General features: G+C 41.3%; 1 protein-coding gene across 5 annotated transcripts in view; it reads right to left on the reverse strand.

Moving 5' to 3' along the window:
- Positions 1-1,111: 1,111 nt before the first annotated feature.
- The window catches only part of kmt2a (lysine (K)-specific methyltransferase 2A), a 148,321-nt gene continuing 129,853 nt past the window's right edge, over positions 1,112-19,579 (reverse strand). For 4 of the 5 annotated variants that reach the window (XM_060847052.1, XM_060847051.1, XM_060847050.1 and 1 more), the window contains exons 32-36: positions 13,016-13,190; positions 12,230-12,337; positions 11,177-11,260; positions 4,675-4,804; positions 1,112-1,419 (exon numbers count right to left, since the gene is read on the reverse strand). In XM_060847052.1, coding sequence (XP_060703035.1) covers positions 1,144-1,419; positions 4,675-4,804; positions 11,177-11,260; positions 12,230-12,337; positions 13,016-13,190 — 773 coding nt within the window. In that variant the 3' untranslated portion in view covers positions 1,112-1,143. The remainder of the gene's footprint in view (positions 1,420-4,674; positions 4,805-11,176; positions 11,261-12,229; positions 12,338-13,015; positions 13,191-19,579) is intronic. The other variant, XM_060847053.1, reaches the window with a different exon arrangement.

Raw genomic sequence — 19,579 nt, forward strand, 5'->3', positions numbered from 1 at the left:
AAAGGAGTTTTCAGGGATTATTGGGTTGAACGCACATCAGCAGGCTTTTCCACATTAATGAGGTCAGCATGAAGTTTCTATGTACCCTGGTTCCTGTTTCCTTCCCCATGATTTTCTTAATTTCACCGCTGAATAGCCAGTTCACTAGTAAGTGCAGTACTACTTTGAAGCAACTAGAAAAAAACTTACAAAAATAAAATCCAAAGAAACATGAGGCAGAATGCTTACCTAGTTAGTGTTAATTTTACACTCTGCCATTCTAAACGAGACTCAAGTTCTAAAAATTCACAAAGCTTTAAACTTAAACACGTGATAACTGCCTCCTGGAAAGAGGAGGGAAGTCGCCAGATTGAAGTGATTTTATGGGACTACAGACGTTACCCAGTATGGGTACAAACACAGTTCACTTCATTTCACTGCTATCTTACAGCAGCTCTGCAGTTGAAGAGCCACTGTCATTGGAAGAAAGAATTTGAAAAGTAAGTTTGTTTCACGTTTAAAATTATTAGAAACAAACTGCTCCTAGGCCAGAAATTATAAACACAAGGATCAAAACAGTTTTCACCCAGCCTTGCCCCTGCCTTTTCCACTGCACAGCTGTTAAAGATATTAATTTCCCTCACGTACGACCTTTACGTTTCTTTTACTTGAGAGGAGACCCTGCTCAAGAGACACAGCTAATTCAAGTTGAATTTCAGTTTTTGTCGTTGCCTTGCTACATAATTGACTGGCAAGTTGGTAGCACTAGTTCATTTCACTCAGTTCCATATGTGGAACAGGATGATTTAAGGATGGAAATGGAGCTGTAGTCAATTAATATTCTGCCATGCAAATCTGGAAATGGTCAGCAGTCAACACTGTTTAGCAATTTATTTTACCAGGTCTGCATTAATACCATGAGCTCTATGAATGTGTGCGAATGGCATTTTTTGCCATTAATCATTCGGCATGAACCCCACCTGTGCTCCAACCATCCTATGATCCTAGTGTTTAATTTGTTTCTCCAACAAGATTTTCATAGTGCAGATTGCAAAGCAACTTCACCACCATTTCCATCCCAGGTCTTTTCTTTCAGAGATCCCATAAAATCATATCAATCACCTCAAGAGGGTTTTTATTTTCACCAGTTAATTTATTTTTTCCTCAGTTCAGGAACTTCCTGCATTTCTTTGCTCCGCAGTTACAAGGCAGTTTGTTGCTGGCATCTTCGATTGGGAACTTGTAATCGTATGTGAGTTCTTCACCACGGTAGATCTTTCGCACGGCGAAGATGACTATGTGTTTCTGTCCATCCACATTTATCACCCGTGAGTAGCAGTTCGGTTCACAGGAGTGGTTGATGAAACGTGCTGCATTTCCGTGCATCGTGGCATCCACAACTTCATAATCATCAATACGGAACATGTAACAACCGATCCCCTATTAATACAAAGAAAAAGAGAAAGAGTAGAAAAAATATTAATAAATTAACATTAGTGTATCTTCCCAAAAATACCAACTCCTGCTGGAGTACAGTCCTTAGGGCCTTGTAGCCCTTGGTTATCTTGCCCAGGTTTGCCTGGATAATGAGTACCAGTCAGGCACATGAACAAAAGAAGCTTTGCAGCCAATTTTGACAGCTCTCACAATGTTCAAACAGTTCATTTTCTACTTTGGTCTGCAGCAGGGGCCCTGACAGACACTTAGTCATAGACTGGGGGTCTTGAAGCTGGCTGGCATCTCACTGTTGTTTCAGCCAAACCCAAACCCACAAGTCTATATTTGGTTCAGTACGACAGAGCTTTAATCTTATTGATCCACTGGGATGTCAAATTCATTAGAACAAGGATGCAGAGACACTGGAGTAGGTGCAGAGGAGATTCACAAGGGTACTATTAGAATTGAGAGATGTAACCAATCAGGAGACAATCAACAGGCTGGGGCTTCACAGGCAGAAAATTGATTAGGCCATTAGAAAATGCCATTACTTTCTGGTACAATACTGTTAGGTTCTAAGAGTGTTTTCTCCAAAAAGGCATGGCTAGAGAAGCTAGGGGTGTGGGCGGGGGTTGCAATGGGGAAGAGACAGCATGTGAGAAAAAACAGAAGGGAGAGAGAATTTGTGCATGCATGCATGATAGACAGAGAAGAGACAGACACCTCCAATCGGAAATAATTAAGAATATAATAAAAATGTTTCTACGAGTGGGGAGCCCAGACTCAGGAGCTCTAAGTAGATGGTAGTCATTAACAAATCCATCTAGGAATTCAAGGGAAATCTCTCAGCTGAAAGTAATTCTAATGTGCAGCTCACTACCAGAAGCAGTAGTTTATGCAACTAGGATAGATATGTATAACGGGTAGCTAGGTAAACAGAAATAAAAAGGAAGAAACTAGATTATGCTGTGAAGGTCAGATGAAAAGAGGTCACTTATCTCAAGAGGGTTGGAATATAAAAGCACCATTGTGCTACTGAGACTTTATAAAGCTCTGGTTAGGCCCCATTTGGAGTACTGTGTCCAGTTTTGGTCCCCACACCTCAGGAAGACATATTGGTCCTGGAACGTGTCCAGCAGAGATTCACACAGATGATCCCTGGAATGGTTGGTCTAACATACGAGGAATGGCTGAGGATCCTGGAATTGTATTCATTAGAGTTTAGAAGATTAAGGGGAGACTTAATAGAAACTTACAAGATAATACATGGCTTGGAAAGGGTGGACGCTAGGAAATTTTTTCCGTTAGGCGAGGAGACTAGGACCCGTGGACACAGCCTTAAAACTAGAGGGAGTCAATTCGGAACAGAAATGCGGAGACATTTCTTCAGCCAGAGAGTGGTGGGCCTGTGGAATTCATTGCCGCAGGGTGCAGTGGAGGCCGGGACGCTGAATGTCTTCAAGGCAGAGATTGATAGATATTTGATGTCACGAGGAATTAAGGGCTACTGGGAGAATGCGGGTAAGTGGAGTTGAAATGCCCATCAGCCATGATTGAATGGCGGAGTGGACTCGAGGAGCCAAATGGCCTTACTTCCATTCATGTCTTCTGGACTTAGGTGAGAGGGTTCTTTGTAAAGCACTAACAGCAACATATCCCAGTTGGGTCAAATGGTCTGTAATGTTATATAATTGGGGCAAAAATTAATATTGTTATTTTGGACAACACGCTGCCTATGTTAGGAGACCTGAAGAAAACAAGCCAATAACAAAAAATGATTCGTACATCAACCAAGAGGTAAAGGAAAGGACCATAACTCATCATTAGCTTAAGTGACCAAAATGCTGAATTAATGTTTCTCATGAAATACTGTTTTTGGGCAAATTTGTCAATGTTACACAATCTGATCAAACTGACTATATGGATCACTTCAGTTTTGAAAATCATGTTAATCTCAGTGATTGACAATATACACTTCCATTCCAAATCAGAAAACCCCATTAAACCACCCCCCCCACTTCACCAGTGACATTAGTCAGTTATAAGACGATATCATAAGGCAAATACAATTTCATTTTCATTCCCATTAAGCAGGCAAAACTACAAAAGCAAGCAAAAGCATTCCAAGCATTTTTAAAGTAAAATTTTATTCAACAAATACAGGAGCAAGAGTTGAAGAGAATGCATAGCTAATTGATCTGCAGTATTACTCACAGGTATCCCAAGGTCTGGATCACTAAGATGTTTTGCTGCTAAAACTTATGCTGTTTAAGCTAGTATGTCCTCCTAAGGTACTTGATCAGATAGTTTCTATGAGAGAGATGTCTCATCAGGCACATGAGGCTGACTGCTGGGTAAGGTCTGTACAGATTGACAACTGCTTATGAATTCTGCTGCTTCTGGCCTTGAGATTAATGCCAGAAAAACTAGGAAGAGGCTAGCTTTTCAATCTCGCTTTATATACTTTAAAGCATTAGTTATTTTTAAGCAAGATGCAGGAAGTGTCAAACATGCCTCAGACACAAGACTTTGAGCCGGTGGTATTCCTCACTGAGTTGAGAGACAGTTTTTATCAAAATCATTGTCTGCAAAGTGTCCAGAGAAAATGTCAAAGGTGGCACTATATAAAAGACAATTTGTAATTAATAGATGGAGGGGTTGAAAAATCTGATTAAAATAAACAACGTTCCATGAAGACTGGCAACTTGATAAGTATTTGCAATTGGCAGCAGTCAGGTCCGAGTGGAAAATATTGTTACAAGGTGCTCTAACATACAACAGCCTGACAGCTCACTCTGCTGTTTCAGTGGCAAAACAGCATATCCAGGTATAATTGGAGTATGAGGATGCAACAAATTCTAACAACATTCTCCATTTAAACTGTTGTTAATCAAATACAAATTTCACAGCAAGTTGTCCAACGTACAAAATAAAGGCACTTAACTGCCCAAGTTTTGAAACAGTTCCACAACCAACTTGATCATCCCCCACAATGCGTACACTGAACATACAACAGCCAAAAAAGCTCGCACACAAACCAATTTTTAAAATGAACTGCAAAGTTGCTGCAAGTTAAACAACACAAGCAGATAAGCTGTTTTATTTCACAAGGAAGGCGGTGCGTCGCTGATGCCATAAAGACAGCGTTATTTCAGAAAGGGTTCATTAAACGGCGGAGAAATAACATCAGTGATTCCCACGATGGCTATCCCAGCACCTGTGGTTATTATCTAGCGTAAACCTGCACTAGAAACTCACCTTGCTGTCATAATATTTCTCTCGTTTGTCTGTGAGGACAGATCGAATGACATTACCCGAATATTCGATGACCATCTCACCTGCATCAATGTTTCGCTTACAGAAAAGGCCTCGTCCATGGATTGGTGACCTACAGCAGTTACAAAGACGGGAAGGGTGGAAAGGAAGAAGAAAGAGCACAAAATCATTCATTATGAACACTAAACTCATGGCATCATGTCAGTTTTACTCTTGGCTAAGTAAAATTCCACTGTATGATAATTAAAACTCCAATCCCTTCCCAGCCAACTCAATAAGTTAGTCAGTTGCTTAAATGAGATACTTTGCTCCAACTGACAGTTTAAATTCTGCATAAACACAGAGTCTCAGTACTTATTAAAAGTGCACAGCAAACTGATACCACGAACGTTCTCAACTTCTCCCTCTAACCTGATTACATTGTTTGGAGTTCAGCTGCTTGACCACATTCTTGGGTCAGTTTCCCAAGTTTAACCATTTATAAACAGGAGATCATCCAGAACTCTAATGCCCATGTTCCAACTCATATCATCTTACAGCTACTTATCAACATGGTTTCCATACTGGCTCCCAGTTAGGAGGCAACTCCATTTTAAATTTCTTCTATTTGCATTCAGCCATGCACCAACCCTACAACCCTCCTAAGATATCTGCACTCCTCCAATTCTGGTCTTCCGAACAACCCCATTTTAATCACTCCACCACTGCTCGCCCTGTCTTCAGTGCCTAGACCCAAAAGAAAAAATCTTCCTCCTGAAACCTCTCCGCAAACCTACTAAAACTTGCACGACAATGCTTATGTAAAGCACCGTGGAACAATTTATGATGTTGAAGGCACTATAAAACCTCTTGCTGAGGTACAACTGTTCCACTGTAGTACCCTGGTCTTGCTCACATCATGGACACTTGTTCAGAAGCAGCACATCAGCCTGCAGATTGAATACATTTACACAGAGTATGGAGATTTTAAAAAGGTTTATTTCGAATATCAGAATGATTTTGAATGGATGAACTAATACAATAGCATTTAAGAAACTGAAAAATTTCTCACATTGATAAAAGGAGGAAGCACTTTGTACTACTGGATTTGAACAGTTTACTGATTTATCCCCAGAGAAAAGAATTCTAAGCTTCTTGCTTTCCGATTCCTCCTGTCTTTTCTGGAAGGTACTTAGTTAGTAGCTTAAACCTTGCTAGCTTTAAGGTTCCTTAATGTGTTTATTTAAGATTAAGAATGGTCGGGTTCCCTTCCCGCCACCGCCCCCCCCCCCACCCCAAATCACCTTGTTCAGAGATACTATTACATACCTCTAAAACAGCTGGGACTTGAACCCAGACCTGTCAGTCCAAAAGGAGGGACATTATCACTGTGCCACAGAGGACCCTGGTGGCTGTTAATTGTCTGAACACATAAATAGGGAGCAGCTGTTACACTGGATGTGGGATGAGAGGACTAGGACTGAGTAAACACTTCTCCTCAAAAGACAAGATACATGTCTTGGTTTAAATCTTGCCAAACGGCTTGAACTGTATTAACATACCAGTGGATTGACCCAGGTATATTGATCTGTGTGAATGGCCATTCTTTGTACGTGCTAATCCAAACAACAAATGCTGAGAGGTCATTCAATCATCAGTGTGTCACAGTTGGGCTCAATCCAATCCTCAATTAACATTCACATAAACACTTCCAGTGAGGTTTGGTGAACAGCGATCAACAGCAAGGATACTGCTTATGTTTTGTTTCTCAGCTCAAAGGCGTTGACGTTAGTTGAATCAGGTGGGAGATTACAGGGTAATTACAGAGTAAGGCCATTCAGTCAATTTAGCTTCATCCATCCAAACCCCAGCTTGCCCAACTGGAGCATTCAATAATTTCTCCAGGAATTCCACAGGTCACGTCTCAGTTATTCAACCCATAAATTAATTTCCGAATGGCAGTTTTAGTGCCAAGCTGAGCTTCATGGAATCAGCACTAACTTTAACCTTCGATACGGAAACTTTGTTAGTTTGAACTTTTAAAACCCATCCCGCTCTCTCAAATTAATTTTACAAATTTATTTTTCATACTTTCTTTGTACATCTAACAGCACCTTAGTTTAATCCTTTCAAAGCTCAAAGCCTAGTACATCACCAATCTTTTTTCATACCTCTGACACTACAGGCATCAACCATGTTGCTCTCCTCTGACTGCCTCCGGTGTTGATTGTCTTCTGTGTGATAGCTTGACAAAAAACTGTACACAGAACTCATGGCACAGTCTGATGCATGCAAAATACAGTTCGAGTAAGACCTCCTTTGACTTTTTAAAAATTCATTCACAGGATGAGTGCACCACTGGCTCGGTCAGCATTTACTGCCCATCCATAATTGCCCAGGAGACAGTTAAGAGTCAACCACATTGTTACGGGACTGGTGTCACATACAGGCCAGACCAACTAAGGATACCAGTTTCTTCCCCTAAAGAACATTAGTGATCCTGATGGGTTTTTCCGACAATCAAAATGGATTCGTGGTCATCATTAGACTCTTAATTCCGGACTTTTGATTAATTATTGCAGCATTTAATTTGCTTTGTTAATTGTTGGTCTGAAAGTGGGTGGCATGTTGAGTGTCCTGTCGACTAAGTTTCCTGTAAAGCACGCACAATGTTTACCGATGATTGCACAATGTTGACCACCATTTGTGACTCCTCAAATAATAAAGCTATCCATGTTCAAATGCAAAAAGATCTGGGGTGATGAGTGGCAAATACTAATTGTAGCACACAAATGAACACCTCTTACTAGAGGCGATTTAACCACTGTCTCCGACATTCAATGAAGTAACCATCATTGAATCCTCTACTAATCAACATCCGTAGAGTTGCCATTAACCAAGAACTCAACTGGACTTGTTAAATAAATACAGTGGCTACAAAATCAGGTCAGAGCTAAGAATACTACAGCAAGTAACATGCCTCCAGTCAAAATCTACAAGGCACAAGTCAGGAATGTAATGAACTACTTTCACTTGTCTGGATAAACACCGGCACTGCCACATCATGCCAGGATGAACATCTGCACTGCCACATCATGCCTGGATGAACACCGGCACTGCCACATCATGCCTGGATGAACATCTGCACTGCCACATCATGCCTGGATGAACATCTGCACTGCCACATCATGCCTGGATGAACACCGGCACTGCCACATCATGCCTGGATGAACACAGCTCCACCAACAGTCAAGAAGCTTCACACCATTCACGACAAAGCAGCCAGCTTGATTGGTACCAAATCCACAAGCATCCACTCCCTCCACCGTCAACGCTCAGTAGCAGCGGTATGTACTAACTACAAGATGTACCGCAGAAATTCACCAAAAATCCTCAGACAGTACCTACCAAACCTATGATTACTGTCATCTTGAAGGACAAGCACACAGATACATGGGAACACCACCACCTTCAAGTTCTCCTCCAAGCTACTCACCATCCTGACTTAGAAATGTATCGCAGGAATAGGGAATTCGACGTTTCGAGCATAAGCCCTTCACATTAAATTCCATCTGACAAGTTTAGTGGCACGGTGGCTCAGTGGTTAGCACAGCTGCCTCACAGCGCCAGGGACCCGGGTTCAATTCCTACCTAGGGCGACTCTCTGTGTAGAGTTTGCACATTCTCCTTGTGTCTGTGTGCTCTGATGAGAGGAAATGGAACCTCACATTAAATTCCATCTGACAAGTTTGCATTCCTGATGAAGGGCTTATGCTCGAAACGTCGAATTCCCTATTCCTGAGATGCTGCCTGGCCTGCTGTGCTTTGACCAGCAACACATTTTCAGCTGTGATCTCCAGCATCTGCAGACCTCATTTTTTACTCTTAGAAATGTATCGCCATTTCTTCACAGTTGCTGCATCAAAATGCTGGAATTCCCTCACTAATGGCTTTGTGGGACTACCTACAGCACATGGACTGCTGTGCTCCAAGAAAACAGCTCACCACCATCACCTTCTCAAGGGCAACTAGGGACGGGCAATAAATGCTGGTCAGTCAGTGAAGTCCATGTCCCATGAGTGAAAACAAAGAAAATAACGTATAACTATTTCAATGACATGCATGATGTCTATTTTCCGTCTTGAACAAGCTGGACTATACACTTACCTGGATTATATTAAATTTCACATAGCTTTGCCCACTTACCTATTTATTCATATAACTTCATATTTTCAGAGCTGATTCTTCAATATCAACCTCCTCCTAGTCTGGCAACATTTTGAAATCTAACAAATTTACATGGAATTTCTGTGTGCAAATCAATGCAAGCCAGTCTCAGGAGGTACACCGTGGCTCTGATGTAACTCATGAGAATGACTGCTATTTCCTACTCTTCAAACAATGCATCATCTTTTCTTAAGGGATATCCTGACTCACCACCTTAAGTAGTTACCAGCGATATGAAATTTGCCAAATGTTTTTTGAAGCTGTGGGTATGCCACACCAACTTCTCAAATGAAAAAGGCCAACCAGGGTTAGTCAATCAGGATATTTCCTTTCTAAATCCAAGTTAACTGCTGTTTAATATGCCATTATTGTATCAATACCAGGAATAAAGTAGACGATAAATCAATCTCATGATTTTAAATGGGACTGAAGATTAATGGTCCATAAATATTATTTACTCCATAGGGATTTTATTTGGTTAAGCACTTTGAGTCTGTGACTTCCAGCTTACTGGTACCAGTCATTAATTCTAGACAAGTTATTGACAGATAGGCACAGTGAACTGCTTGGAAGAAAGTAATCATTCAGGATCAACTGCCTCTTGCTCACTATCTGTTTCAAGCCTGGTTGCATCTTTTACGAGTTTGTGTCCTTTCAAATTGCCATCTAACTTTTAAAGTGTTAAAATAGTCAATTACAGTCTTATTTTACTTCCACAAATGAGTTCATTTCAGGATTCAGGGTAGCCAGCTCGAACTATAATTTAAAAAAAAACACAATTTAAATTTTTTTAATAGTCCCTACAAGCCAGAAAACCTTTTCCTTCCAGTTTATTTCCATAAAATTCTGGGATTATTGATACTGCTAGCAAATCCAGTTAAATTTTAATGGCACCATTTCAGATCACACTCATTTCAACTGTTAGTTGAAGTAGATTTGAGCACGTATCATTCAGAGATCTAAAGTTATTCTGAATGATCAGGGAAATTGGAATCGTGCATTCAGGAAATTAATGTTCCTGAAAGTGGATTGGAAGAGAAACTAGAAAGAGAATCAATCAAAGGATTAAGTAGGAATGGTGGATTTCATAGTCTTTCAGTATCAGACTATTATGTTCCTGTCATTCCTCTATATTTACAACCAAGCCAGGATGGTATGTGGCTCGGACAGGAACTTTCAAGTGTGCAAGTGAATCTGCTGCCTTTGCCTTCCTAAGTGGCAAAAGTTATGGGTTTTAAGGTGCTGCCTGTGGACTCTTACTGAATTATCACAGTGTATCTTGTAGATAGTATCCAGCGCTGCCCTGTATCGTAGGTTGAATCTTCAATGTGCCGGATGGGGAGCCAAACAGGTGGTTTGTTTTGTCCTGGATAGTGTTGAACTTGAGTGTTTTTGGAGCTGCACTCATTCAGCCAAATGGAGACTGTTCTTATCAATGCCCTGAGTTGTGTCTTGTACATGACAGGCTAACATTGGACTGTCAGGGGGTACAGTCATTCTCCCCAGAATTGAGCCTGAGATGCTTGTGTTGCCAAGGTTTCTATGGCTGGACAATAATATCCCTCAGGATGTTTTTTTTTGGAGGGGGGGGGGGGGCTGCAGAGAGGTTGGTGAAGGATCCAAATTTAGGTTCATTCTAGTAGCTTCCAGTCTGGCAGACCTCAACAGAAATTAAAATGGTCAGAATCGAGATGAGTTTGATTTTACTCAGAAGGCTCTCCAATAAGCAACTAAATGGATAATCATCAAGAAAAGCACTAGAATGATATCAGAATATATGCTGGGAACTGACAGCACATACATAACAAGATCCTAAACAGATAACGCTGTTCTCAATGATTTGCACCAGCTGCAAATATGTTTGCACAGTGCCCTGAGTGTTGAACAATCCTGCAATACAAAAGATGATCATTTGTCCACATGAACCCGCTCTTCCTTTTTCTTTAGTTACTTTGGCTCTTATTTTTCACATTCAAGTAACATGCAGTTAAATGCTGTATCCATTGAATTAGGTTCTCAGGCCGTACAAAACCATGTCTTTGTGAAGCTACAATATGATCGGTTCAGCTAAGTTTGACGGTCTTACAGAAAGCTTAATTTTAAAAATCCTCATTTTGTGCGCTGTAATATATCAAAGTAACTCCAACAGCACAAACTATAAATTTGTGATAAGTTGACACTAACATAATGTAATGGAGCAATTCCATTCACTATTCCACTAGCAGCTTAACACACCTTTATACACAGTGCACACTATGTAGAATTCATTTTCTCTTACCGGTAGACACCAACTGCTTCTTTTGAAGTCTTTTTCAAGTGCCTGAATCGCATGGCCATTGGGAGGTCCATGCTAGTTGCCCGCCTACAAGGTCAAAGACAATAAGAAGTTACTGCAATGCTACCAGTTCATTATAAATTTTTCCAGGATATTTACATTATAAACATCAACCTCTCTTCAAATGTATTTCTTCAGTTCACTGACAGTGACAAAATAGTATTTATCTCAATTTGATTTTTACTTCAAGTAAGTATTTTTATGTACAAATTATCTTCTGAAACATAGTCAAATAATCTTACATTTACCTTTGAGCACCAGTAAAAACAAATTATGGGATACATTTTATGAATGGCATACTTAATACAAAACATTTAAGAAATAAGCTATTCATACCCACATTAACATAACAGAAGCCGAGCTGAATTTCAAAAACATATCGCATCATGTGAAAAATAATGAATACCATAAAAAAAATTCACTTCTCGCATTATTGACAGGACAAGTAATCTGGCATGGCATATTGTGCAAGTGACCATAATTCCACTATATATATGATAGCTGCTCCAGTATCAGTATTTTGGGTATAAATTGTCCGAGGCAGTGCAAAGAAGAAAACCACCTGCTACAACATATCGTTTTCTTGATGCATTGAGCCCCACCATGAGATATAGATCGTACTTTCAAAGAATCTTTGTTTTCGTTTACAAAAACTGGAGCCAAGGTTTAACATCTAAAATGACTCTGCTCTTTTTAAGATACTGGTCCACTGGTAGGAAAAGGAAGCCATTCATCCCTCAAAGGCCTTTCTCTTCACTCCCGTAAGTAAGCTGTATCTCAATTTATTTAATGACCACAGTATATATTTCTTGATATCCTTACCTAAAAAAACTGATTAATCACATACCTGTTTACAAATTTACACACCTCTGGATAAAGACTTAGATTTCTGTATTTGGGAAATGTATAATTCAGTCATTGATTTTGATTCACAATAACTTTTAAATATTAACATATAACAAGTTGGATATGTGCTTATGATTAACTGAAGCCTACCGTGCTGATTTAAGCTGCACCTCCTCTTCCTCCTCTTCATTGGGACAATAGTCTGGTGGCTGCCGATGTTTTGAAGCCAAAAAATTGAACATATCAAATGCTGACTTCCTGCATGAATAAAGATAAAGTAATATACTATGGATCTTCTTGGAAGTACTATTGTCATGTGATAAGTGCGATATTTAATGCATATTTATCTTGCTTCACTCAATCTTATAACTAGTGCTTTGGAAGACTGACGATCACATTGTTATTTCTTTTCTCTGTTGTTAACCCTGGGAGTGTCCTACACCATGAAACTTCCATTCTCACTTCATTAAAATCAACAATAACCATGTTGTCCCAACTCTACTCCAGGACCTCAAAAACTTTAAATGTCTTGGGTTCTCAACAGTCTCTTTCTCTTCAAAAGTTTACAAAGGCAGAATTGGCATAATCCCTAGAGGATTTCCCATTTCCTGCTTTGTGGTAATTCTGCCGATGAGTCCAGTCCTTCATCTATGATTCTGACGTTGAGAGAAAGAAAATCCAGTTCAGACTTTCAGGGTGTCCTGTATGTGCCAGGTAATCATGTTCTCTCTCTCAAATCTGAAACTCTTGTTGGGAAGCAAACTCCACCTTACCATTCTAAATTTTTTTTGCCTAATGATATCTTGTTGATGACTTTATTTGTAGCTAATGTAAATCCTGATCACTCAACTGCAACATGAAGTCACTTTGCTAACTATAATCAGCTCAGTGCAACAGTGAACAGCTTAAGTACAAATTTCTACGCTAGGGTTTTACCTTTGGTGTATTTCGGCTCTTGCTGATCCGTGGGGGTTGATAGGAAGCTCGTCCACTTCCTGATGTTTGTGAAACTTGAAGCTGTAATTTTTGCAGCGCTTGGCTCCATAAAGCTGTTCGATTAGGAACACCACTGCATCATGAGAAATACCCAGCATTTTCAATCCGTTTATCGCTGCAAATGGAAACAAAATAAAAACTAGCATTTGCGTATAAAACCCTGAAAATACTAAGCACGTGGGTAGTAAAAGAACATAATTTAATATCCTTCAATGTGATGAACAGTTCAATTTTCTCATGCTATTTTATCAATTCTACTTTAAGGACAGAAAATATCAATAATCCTGGTTAAATGATGTTCTGTATAACCTATACTTGTGTTCCTTCAAATGGAAGCACCCCACATGGAAGATAGTGGAAATCTGAAACTCTCCCTTCTAAAACTCTGTACAGAAAATTCCAAATTTGGGATTGAAAGTATTTTGTAAAATGTGGTTAGTGAGAGCAAGTAAATAGAGTTTAGATAGAGACTGACCATGATGTAAGTGGTTGGTAGACAGGCTCAATGGGCCAAATAGCCTCCTCCTATTCCTATATTCAAGCAGAGCAGCTGAGACAAACAGACAGCAGGTCCTCTATACTCACAGTTAAATAATAAATTTAAGGACAAGTACTCATCATCAATATTTTAGGGGTTACCACGGACCATAAACTGACCTTGACCAGCCACTTAAATGGGCAGGTCAGAGGCTTGGAATTCTGCAATGAGTAACTTACCTCCTGACTCCTCTACAATACATAACTCAGGTGTGTGATCCAACATGCTCCACTTGCCAGGTTCATTGCAGCTCCAACAACACTCGAAGCTTGACTGGCACCCCACCTAACACCTGCAATGTTTACTCCCTCCACCATCAACAGTACAAATGCACTGCAACAGTTCATCAATACCCCAAAGGTGACACTTCCCAAGCCCATGTCCTCTACCACCTAGAAAAGGAAGGGGCAGCAGATACATGGGAACACCATCACTTGCACGTTCCCCTGCTGAACCACTCAGCATCTTGACTTAAGAACTATATTGTTGCTCCTTCATCATTGTTGGGCCAAGATCCTGTAACTCCTTCCCCAACAGCACTGTGGGTGTCCCTACACCCATGGACAGCAGCAGTTCAACATGGCAGCTCATCATCACCTTCTCAAGGGCAATTAGAGATTGGCAAAAATGCTGGCCTACTTTACCCAATAATGCTCCCATGAACGAATGAAGAGAAAAGACCAGTTGTATGGCAATTAAGTCAAGATGCAAGGCAATTGAAATTTAAACAGAAACAGCAAATGTCTTGTGTGAAAATATTATAATTCAATATAAAGTAAAATGAAAAGTTTTACAGCTTAGAACCAAACTTCACAAATACAGATTCAAATTGGATTAGAACATTACAGCGCAGTACAGGCCCTTTGGCCCTCGATGTTGCGCTGACCTGTGGAACCAATCTAGAGCCTACTTATCCTACACTATTCCATTTTCATCTATATGTTTATCCAGTGACCATTTAAATGCCCTAAAAGTTAGCGAGTCTACTACTGTTGCAGGCAAGGCGTTCTATGCCTCTACTATTCAGAGTAAAGAAACTAACTCTGACATCTCTCCTGTACCTATCATCCCTCAATTAAAAACGATGTCCCCTCACGCTAGCCATCACCATCTGAGGAAAAAGGCTCTGACTGTCCACTCTATCTAACCCTTGATTATCTTATATGTCTCAATTAAGTCACCTCTCAACCTTCTTTAACAAAAACAGCCTCAAGTCCCTCAGCCTTCCCTCATACCAGGCAACATCCCAGTAAATCTCCTTTGAATCCTTTCCAAAGCTTCCAAATCCATCCTCTAATTCGATGACCAGAACTGTACACAATACTCCAGGTGTGACTGCACCAGAGTTTTATAAAGCTGCAACATGACCTCGTGCTCCGAAACGCAATCCCACTCCCAATAAAGGCTAACACACCGTATGCCTTCTTAACAACCCTATCAACCTGGATGAGAAAGTGAGGTCTGCAGATGCTGGAGATCAGAGCTGAAAATGTGTTGCTGGAAAAGCGCAGCAGGTCAGGCAGCATCCAAGGAACAGGAGATTCGACGTTTCGGACACTATCAACCTGGATGGCAACTTTCAGGAATCTATGTACATGGACACCATATGCTCATCTACACTACCAAGAATCTTACCGTTAGCCCAGTATTCTTTATTTCTGTTGCTCCTTCCAAAGTGAATCACCTCACGCGTTTCCATAATAAACTTCATTTGCCACCTCTCAGCCCAGTTCTACAGTTTATCTATGTCCCTCTGTAACCTGCAACATCATTCTGCTCTGTCCACAACAACACCGACCTTAGTGTCATTAGCAAATTTACTAACCCATCCTTCTACACCCTCATCCAGATCAGTTATAAAAATGACAAACAGCAATGATCCCAAAACAGATCCTTGCGCTACATGACTAGTGACTGAACTTCAGGATGAACATTTCCCATCAACCACCACCCTCTGTGTCCTTCAGCTAGCCAATTTCTGATCCAAACTGCTAGATGACCCTCAATCCCATGCCTCTGTATTTTGTGCGATAAACTACTGTGGGGAACCTTATCAAACGCCTTACGGAAATCCATATACGCCACATCAACCACTTTACCTTCATCCACCTGTTTGGTCACTTTCCCAAAGAACTCTTAAGGTTTGTGAGGCATGACCTACCCTTCACAAAACTGTGTTGACTATGCCTAATCAACTTATTCCTTTCAATATGATTATAAATCCTGCCTTTTATAGCCTTTTCCAACACTTTACCCACAACTGAAGTAAGGAACACTGGTCTATCCCTACTCCCCTTCTTGAATAAGGGGACAACATTTGCTATCCTCCAATCTTCTGGCACTATTCCTGTGGACAATGACGATGTAAAGACCAAAGCGTCAAAGGCTCTGCAATCTCCTCCCTGGCTTCCCAGAGAATCCTAAGATAAATCCAGCACAGGAGACTTATCTATTTTCCAGAATTGCTAACACCTCCATCTTGTGAACCTCAATTCAGTCTAGTCTAATAGCTGTATCTCAGTATTCTCCTCAACATCATCTTTTCTCAATGTGAATACTGACGAAAAATATTCATTTAGCGCTTCTCCTATCTCCTTGGACTCCACGCACAACTTCCCACTACTATCCTTGATTGGCCCTAATCTTACTCTTGTCAGTCTTTTATTCCTGATATACCTATAGAAAGCTTTAGGGTTTTCCTTGATCCTATCTGTCAACAACTTCTCATGTCTCCTCCTGGCTCTTGTTAGTTCTCACTTTAGGTCTTTCCTGGTTAGCTTGTAACTCTCAAGCATCCTAACTGAGCCTTCACGTCAAATCCTAACATAAGATTCTTCTTCCTCTTGACATGGGATTCAACTTCTTTAATAAACCATGGTTCCCTCGCTCAACCACTTCCTCCCTGCCTGACAGGTACACACTTATCAAGGACACATAGTAGCTGTTCCTTGAACAAGCTCCACATTTCAATTGTGTCCATCCCCTGCAGTTTCCTTCCCCTTACTATGCATCCTAAAAATTGTCTAATCGCATCAGAATTGCCTTTCACCCAGCTATAACCCTCGCCCTGCAGTATATATTTATCCCTTTCCATCGCTTAAGTGAACATTACCAAATTGTGGTAATCACCAAAGTGCTCAACAGGTTCATTACCCAAGACCAAATCTAATGTGGCCTCGCATCTTGTTAGCCTGTCTACATTCTGTGTTCAGGAAATCCTCCTGCACACATTGGACAAAAACTGACCCATCTGAAGTATTTCCAGTCAACATTCGGAAAGTTAAAGTCCCCCTAATCAACTACCCTGCTACTATTGCTCTTATCCAGAATCACCTTTGCAATCCTTTCCTCAGCACCTCTGGAACTATTCAGAGGCCTATCGAAAACTCCCAATAGGGTGACCTCGTCTTTCCCATTCTTAACCTCAGTAGACAAGTCCTCAAATTTCCTTTCTGCTACCATAATACTACCCTTGACTAACAATGCTACACCACCTCCACCTTTTACCATCTTTCCTGTTCTTACTGAAACATGTAAATCCCAGAATCTGCAACAACCAGTCCTGTCTCTGCTCTATCCATGTCTCTGAAATGGCCACAACATCGAAGTCCCAGGTACCAACCCATGCTGCAAGTTCACCCACCTTATTCCAAATGCTCTAGGCATTAAAGTAGACACACTTCAAACCACCTTTCTGTTGGCTGGTGCACCCTTGCGACTTGAAACCATATTTCTTACCCTACTACACTCTACATCCTGGACACTGGAACTACAATTTAGATTCCCATCCACCCTGCTGAATTAATTTAAACCCTCCCTAAGAGTATTACCAATTTCTCCTTAAGAGCATTACCAACCTCTCCCCTGGATATTGGTACCCCTCTGGTTCAGTCTGTAGAGGTCCCACCTACCCCAGAATGAGCCCCAATTATCCAGGTATCTGAAACCCTCCCTCCCGGCAGCCAAGTGTTCAACTCTTCTCTCTCCTTACTCCTCACCTTGCTAGCATATGACACAGGTAATAAACCAGAGATAACAACTGTTTGTTCTAGCTCTAAGCTTCCACCTTAGTTCCTTGAATTTCTGCCTAAATCCCCGTCCCTTTTCCTACCTGTGTCGTTGATGCCTACATGGACCACGACTTGAGGCTACTCCCCCTCCCCCTCAAGGATCCTGGAAACACGATCCAATACGTCATTAACCCTGGCACTTGGGAGGCAACACACCAACCGCGAGTCTCTTTCGATCGCACAGAATGTCCTATCTGTCCCCCTAACTATGGAGTCCCCAATCACTAATGCTCTGCTCCTCTCCCCTCTCCCTTCTGAGCAACAAGGGCAGACTCTGTGCCAGAGACCTGGTAAGTGATGCCCTCTAACAGTATCCAAAACAGTATACTTGTTATTGAGGGGAACAGCCACAGGGGATCCCTGCACTGCTTGCCAGTTCCCTTTCTGTCCCAAGACTGTAACCCATCTGCCTTTTTCTTGTATCTGAGATGTGACTACCTCCCTGTAACTCCTCTCAAATGATCCGAAGTTCATCCAGCTCCAGTTCCCTAACGTGGTTCTCAAGGAGCTACAGTTGAGTGCACTTACTGCAGATTAAGTTAGAAGGGACACTAGTGGTGACCGTTACCTCCCACATTCTGCAGGAGGAACATTCAACAGCCCTAACTGTCATTCCCACTATTCGAAATTCCCAAAGAGACCACCAAAAAATAAAGAATTAAATAAGATTCGTTACCTTCCCAATCCAGCACACAGAAACTTTTTTTTTGATTAGAGGAAGAGGATGGGTGGGATACACTATCTAAGTAGTGTTTCAGGTAACACAATCGCCTAAACATATTACTACACTTACCCAGCAGTCCTGTGTCCGCTCTGCTCAGCATGTGCTCTGTATTCAAGAGGTAAGTTTTTAAAGCACTCGCTTACCTTCCCGGCAGCCCCCAGTTGTTGCTTCCTCTTTTCTTGCTACTCTGGAAAAAATGCAGGCCCGACTCTCAAGGTAAGTCCCTTTCAAGTGGGAAACTTACCTCCCGGCAGCCCACGCTCTTCTCCTCCCTCTCTCCTCACTCCCCCAGAACAAAACGCAGGCCTGACTCTTGAAGTAAGCCCCTTTTAACTGGGAAACTTCCTCTCAGCAGCCCCTGCTCCTCTCCTCCCTCTATCCTCACCGCTCCCGAAAAAATTAATAGTACAGTACGTTTTAAATTCAAACATTCGCTCATTTTGCTGGTTAAATTTTCTTCATAACTGTGAGGAGGATGGTTTTAAAGCCATTGAGATGGTACAGCACAGAAACAGACCCATTGGTTCAATTCGTCCACGCTGACTAGATTTTCTAAATTAATCTAGTCCCATTTGCCAGCAGGTGGCCCATATCCTTCTAAACCCTTCCTATTCATATAGCCATCCAGATGCCTTTTAAATGCTGCAATTATACCAGTCTATACCACTTCTTGTGGCAGCTCATTCCATACACACACCAAGTTGCCCCTTAGGTCTCTTTTATATCTTTCCTCTCTCAACCGAAACCTATGCCATCTAGTTCTGGACTCCCCCACCCCAGGGAGAAGACCTGAAGAAAAGCTTATGCCCGAAACGTTGATTCTCCTGTTCATCAGATGCTGCCTGTCCTGCTGTGTTTTTCCAGCACCACATTTTTCAACTCTGGTCTCCAGCATCTGCAGTCCTCACTTTCTCCGAGGGAAAAGACCTTGTCTATTTACCCTATCCATGCCCCATATCATTTGATAAACCTCTATAAGGTCACCCCTCAGCCTCCAACTCTCCAGGGAAATCAGTTCCAGGCTATTCAGCCTTTCCTTACAACTCCAACTCTTCAACCCTGGCAACATCCTTGTATATCTTTTCTGAACCCTTTCAAGTTTCGCTACATCCTTCCGATAGGAGGGAGATCCAAACTGCACACAATATTCCAAAAATGGCCTAACTGATGTC

This window comes from Hemiscyllium ocellatum, chromosome 29 (genome assembly GCF_020745735.1).
Source record: "Hemiscyllium ocellatum isolate sHemOce1 chromosome 29, sHemOce1.pat.X.cur, whole genome shotgun sequence".
Taxonomy (NCBI): domain Eukaryota; kingdom Metazoa; phylum Chordata; class Chondrichthyes; order Orectolobiformes; family Hemiscylliidae; genus Hemiscyllium; species Hemiscyllium ocellatum.